This window comes from Heterodontus francisci, chromosome 26 (genome assembly GCF_036365525.1).
Source record: "Heterodontus francisci isolate sHetFra1 chromosome 26, sHetFra1.hap1, whole genome shotgun sequence".
NCBI classification, from domain to species: domain Eukaryota; kingdom Metazoa; phylum Chordata; class Chondrichthyes; order Heterodontiformes; family Heterodontidae; genus Heterodontus; species Heterodontus francisci.
Genome location: NC_090396.1, coordinates 63,338,435 through 63,344,434, shown reverse-complemented (window position 1 = coordinate 63,344,434; position 6,000 = coordinate 63,338,435). Strand labels below are relative to the sequence as shown.

The following is a 6,000-nucleotide window of genomic DNA, read 5'->3' as shown; positions in this document are numbered from 1 at the left end:
GCATCACCACAGAGGAGTAACAGTGTTGAATACCCACTGAGCTGTTGCCCGAGAGGTCTTCAGCAGCTCTGAAACTGTATGTTAAATCCCCCCAAAACAGCCAATGTTAAATTGTTGCAAAATTAGCAATGGGTATTATGGGACAATCTGACGTGCGTATATGAAAAGCTAATTTTAAAAAACTGTAATTTTTCTTTACAAGATTTGTTCATAAAGAATAATTTATTGGTAGAAGGCTAAGTGCCATATTGTAGTGGGAGTGCTTTTAACCACCAATTAAAAGACAGTATTATCCACATTGTGAGGAACTATACGTTTCTATGTAGTAACTCTTGACTGTATGAATGTTGAGTTGATTGTAATTACATAAATAAAAACAGAATGTGGAAGAGGCTAGAAGCAGGTGATAATCGAAGATATTTGTAGCTACATCCTACTACTGAGGAATTTGGATTATTCCAACAATCTGTTCTCAAAGTAGGTGAGTGCGTGTTTAAAAATAAATAATTAGCTAATTCAACCTGATGGCTGCCAGATTGGATGCGACTTACAATTCATTTTCTTACATTTTAGTTTCTGCAAACAGAACCTCTGGTTTTTCCATAACTTTGTATAGTGGATTATCATAAAGATTATGCTTTAAAATGTATCTGGAACCACAGCATGTTTCACTGGTTGTGATGCATTGCAATAGTTATTTGATGTAAGAATTCCAAAGGGGTAATAAGTTTTCATAGATTTTGAATTTTCACTCAAACATGGACAATCTAATCTCATTTTTTCTTTGAATTTTATTGTTGTACATAAGGCTGCAGAGCAAGGCACTGCTAGATGTCCAGACTGTCCACGAATTCTCATCTAAACCCTGAACATATATCATTCTGTCTCAACTATAGGAAATCACTTCAACGTGTGCTCAAAACAGGGTCTTTAAAGGTAAAACCTATTAAGCTTCTAAGAATCTCCAATTAAGATGCAATGGTCCTAAATCAGGGATGTCCAAACTAAGGCCTGAGAGGCATCTTTGGGAACAAAAGATCTGATCCAGCTCACAAATGCCATGTAAAACAGCTTCTACTTGTGCTTATATTTCTTACTCACTAATTCGCCTTGTGTGTATCTCATAGATCTGAAGGCTTGGGAAAGGCTGTTTTGGAGCTTTTGTCTCATTGGCTGATAATCCAAAATGAATTGGGATGCAACTTGGGAAATACAAAAATTAATGGGAATGTGGATTTAAACTCATGGGTGCTCCATGAGACTCTATGCTATGCACAAAGGTAAAAACCTTGAAAACTCCTGAGCATTTTGTCTTAATTTGTAGCATACGTGGTGGATCAAATTGCTACCAACAAAATACCTAAACAACTCGATGATGGTTGCTAAATAAATGTTCAGTGTGAGCTATTTGCTTTTAGCTTGGGCAAAAAGTAGGTACCACTGAGAAAAATAAACAATACTTTAGTCAACTCTAAAACAAAACCCCATTTACACGGATGATCAATGAAGGTTTAATATTCTTTCATATTTCCCCCTTTTTTTGTTTTAATGCTTTGGATGTAAAAAGGTGATAAAATACAGCCCAGTGAAACTGAAGATTTTATACATTTTTTGAAAATGAATAACCAAATTTGATAACATTTAGGATTCCAATATGTTTTGTAATATTCTCATTACCTATTTTACTTCAGCAAATTCACCTGGTTCTTAATGTAAAAAAATTCTACATAAGCTGATTTTTATGTCAGAACACAATTACTGAACTGCGGTTATAGAGCATATTTGCCTTATCATCAGAATGAATTCTTAAACTCGGTTTAAATAAAAAGTTGTGAGTTTCAACCGTTCAGTCCTTAAAACACAAGAGGCTAATATGGATGTATTTCTGGATGCAAATGGATAACCTGAAAGCATGTTAATAAAATAAAGCTTCAGTTTCTGCTAATCAGCCCACATTAAACTATTGTCAGTTTAGTAGTTTGGTGGAGAAATACTACCTAATGCAATATAAAGGGTGATGTAGAATCTACATTATATTTCTATGTAAGACTAGTTCAAACTACATATATGGATTCAAAAACAGATATTCTTCACTCTTAACCTTCAGTCTATAAACATGAGAAATAATGAATTGTGTGTTCTTTTCAAAAAAAACCTCTCAACTTGTGTAGCATCAAAGGCCAAGATAAAAGGGGCAGCAACATGAAAACTAAAATTTTTCTCTGTATGGTAAACTGATTTATAAGCATAAAAGAAAAAATCAATTTTACTTTACTGTGAGCTGAGTTTAATTAGTCTGTGTTCAACTTTACTAGTGTATTACTGCCTAGGTTTAAAAAGTCAATGTTGTTTTCAATCTGTAATGTACATAATAAAATACTGTACTTCACTACATAGATTTATAAATGTCAGATCATAATATGCATGCTGCATCAGGTTTACATTAAAAAATAAAGACAAACAAACAACAATATTAGACAACTCTCAACGTTCAAACTTCGAACTGGCTTATCAGTCTGAAGATTGGATGCATCAAACACCACTAGAATAACATTCACAGGCCAGTTTCCAGTTCCTTTAATAGTTTTATTTACATTCAACAGATAAGAGTGTATCACTCAGGTTCTGCTCAGGTCTCCCCTTTCCCATCATTGGTTATTTGTACGAGTTTGATTTGAGTTTATTATAATCAGCAATTATTTTGTAAAATTAAATCACAAAAGGAAAAATAAACAAATTGGAAAGAACAGTCTGTACAATATTTCAGAATATCATGATTTGTTTTTTTGTGAACTGCTACAGTTTATGGGTAAAATAATGCTCAGAAAAGTAACACATTAAAAGATGTGAACTTTTTAATAGTCCTTCAGAGCAGCTACTAGCATTTTAATATGGTGGGTGAGCCATCAGCTTTATCAGTCTTTTTCATAAGACTTGTCTACTGAGGGAGCTGATAGGATTTGTAATGTATGCACAGTTATTACAACATTCTTAGGCAGTCACTAGTGGGTAAATTATATTAATTTGAATGCTAAAATCTAATTCACAAAGGAAATAAAAGTGTAAGGTCTAGACAAGTCTTCAAAAAAGCTTGGCAGCCATGTTCTTACAACAGGACATACCACGGCCGTTGCAGTTAATTGTCCTACAGTAGCTGAAATATATAATGGAAAAGTTGTTCAAGTCATGACTTGCAGCAGCTGTCTCCAGACATTCAAGTAAATAATTCGATATGTACATTAGAAGTAATATACAGCATCTGTATATGCAATCACAAATTCCGTAAAGTGGACAAGCAGGGCTGTGTGATTCATTGTTATCTGATTCGTTTCTCTGCTGAATATATAGACATGTAGTAGTCGTTGCTTCCAACTGCTAAGTGAGGCTGTCAAGAGAAACACAAAATAATCAGGGACTGTTAAATTAGAATGCTAGAAAAGGTTTGGCACCAGTATGAAGTAATGATCAATACCAAGAAACAATTACACTCTGAAGACCTACCCTAGTTTATTATGTCCATTACACAGACAGCAGAATAGAAATTAAATGTGGATAGCAATTATGCTTACAGTTAAGAACGGTGATAATTTGCTCGCAGAATTTTATCACAACATTGCTTTTAATGAACTGCAGGACCTTTGGGATGAATAATATTGTTTATTAATTGCTTATCCTTTAGAAAAAAAAAAATCACTACGTCCACACACTATGGCCTTAGAAAGCCGAGGACAGTGAGCTAACCTGTGAACACGTTGCATAAAGGACATTACAAACCAGCAGTGTGTTCGAAGGCAACATGAAAGGATTCAAGTGTTTCAATGTTCTTACTTGCCATTAGAGGTTTTTTTCTTGAAATTGAGTACTTTTCAATTGCCTTGAGTAGCTACAATCTTAAACCACAGCAAATTCACTGTAAAAGGGAATGAGAAAAGGGAATGGATGGGGCAAGATGAAATGTGCACCAGGGCTCGGAAGGGTCATGAACAGCAGGGAAACACAAAAAGAAACAATGAAAGTTTAGAGACAAAGGTAGTTTTGATGTTACTAGAAAGCTGCTTTGTTTTGTGCATTGCCAGAACTGGGGAGTAAGTTGGCATTGGCTGGAGAAAGAGTAACATGAAACTACCACACCAAAAGCTTGCTGGTTTCTGAATGTTACCAGAATGACAGGAAGTGTAACTGCTTTAAAATCACTTGTATGCATTGTTATTTTGTTTGTAATATATAAAACGATTTTAAAATGTTACCTCTATGGTTTGTGGAAGAAACTGAATGTGGAAGGGGTAATGGTCATTTGACAGCCACAAAGAGGAACTGCTCTAATACTACATCAAACTAAAGTCTGGGAATGATATTGCACAAAATTATCATGCAAGTGTTTAAAATAGGGCAGGTGGAAGGAGTGGCAGTGGGAGAGCATTTTGGTGGTAGTGATCATAATTCAGTCAGTTTTAACATAATTATGGAAAAGGACAGAAATAAAAGTGGAGTTAAAGTTCTAAATTAGAGTATGGCCAATTTTACTAAGCTGAGAAGTGATTTAGCAAAAGTAGACTGGAAACAGCTACTTGAAGGTAAATCAGTGTCAGAACAGTTGGAAGGCATTCAAAGGGAGGATTCAGGGGGTTCAGAGTAAACATGCTCCCACAAAGAGAAAGGGTGAGACGGCCAAATCTAGAGCCCCGTGGTTGTCAAGGAGCCTACAGGGTATGTTAAGGCAGAAAAGGAAAGCTCACGTCAGACACCCAGAACTCAATACTATAGAAAGCCAACAGAAGTACAGAAAGTGGATAGGAAATTAGGAAAACCTCATTACAGAAAGGATGTAATTGCACGAGAGAGGGTACAGAGGAGATTTACGAGGATGTTGCCAGGACTGGAAAATTGCAGCTATGAGGAAAGATTGGATAGGCTGAGGTTGTTCTCCTTGGAACAGAGGAGGCTGATGGGAGATTTGATTGAGATGTACAAAATTGTGAGGGGCCTGGATAGAGAGGATGGGAAAGGCCTAGTTACTTTAGCAAAGGGGTCAGTGACTGGGGGGCATAGATTTAAAGTGATTGATAGAAGGTTTAGAGGGGAGATGAGGAAAGATTTTTTCACTGAGGGTGGTGGGGGTCTGGAACTCACTGCCTGAAAAAGAGTGGTAGAGACAGAAACCCTCATCTCATTTAAAAGGTGTCTGGATGTGCACCTGAAGTGCTGTAACCTACAGGGTTACGGACCAAATGCTGGAAAGTGGGATTTGGCTGGGTGGCTCTTTTTCTTTGTCAGCTGGCGCAGACACATGGGCCAAGTGGCCACTTTCTGTGCCATAAACTTTTATGATTCTATTCTACTGAACAAATTTCTCTGCAATTTGACTTGTCTAAAACAAAGAATTTAGGGATATTGAGGATATTAAGTGGAACAGTTCTCAAATTTTCCCACTTGGTGACACCCAGACAGATGGCTTCGATACAAATTCATTAACTCTTTGAAGGATAATATCGATGTAATTTTCAGGCTTTAATATTTCACTGTACCTTGGGAAGATTTCTAATGTATGAGCAGCTTGAAAAGTTCTTATTGAAAACAAAATGCCAAGCCTTCCTATACTTGTCTGAACATTTGTTTTTCTGGATAATAATGCACAGTTTAGCTGGAATAGACACTGGTCTCTGCAGTGGCTTACAGTAATAAGCCACTGCCACCATCTACATAGTAGGAAGCCTTTTGTTTAAAAAGTAGGCTTCAAATAACAATGAGGTCTATCTTAAATTGGTCTTGACTCTTTAGTTCTACCCACAAGCAAGTCCAAGAACAAATCTGCATGCGAAAGCGCTAGCTAGTGCCTACTAACGTATTCACAACAGCACAACCTAAGAATATTTTCTTTGATTCTACTAATATTGGGATTGAATTAAGCTTTGTTAAGTCCAGTTCTGAGACAATATCTATCCAGAATTCTTCCTGTAAAAAGATAACCACACTGACAGAATTGAAAGAATTGGAAATCCT

General features: G+C 36.2%; 1 protein-coding gene across 2 annotated transcripts in view; it reads right to left on the bottom strand.

The window, feature by feature from the left end:
- Positions 1–2,562: 2,562 nt before the first annotated feature.
- rptor (regulatory associated protein of MTOR, complex 1) overlaps positions 2,563–6,000 on the bottom strand; it is a 464,636-nt gene continuing 461,198 nt past the window's right edge. For both annotated transcript variants that reach the window (XM_068058405.1, XM_068058406.1), the window contains one exon: positions 2,563–3,385. In XM_068058405.1, the coding sequence (XP_067914506.1) occupies positions 3,317–3,385 (69 nt within the window). In that variant the 3' untranslated portion in view covers positions 2,563–3,316. The remainder of the gene's footprint in view (positions 3,386–6,000) is intronic.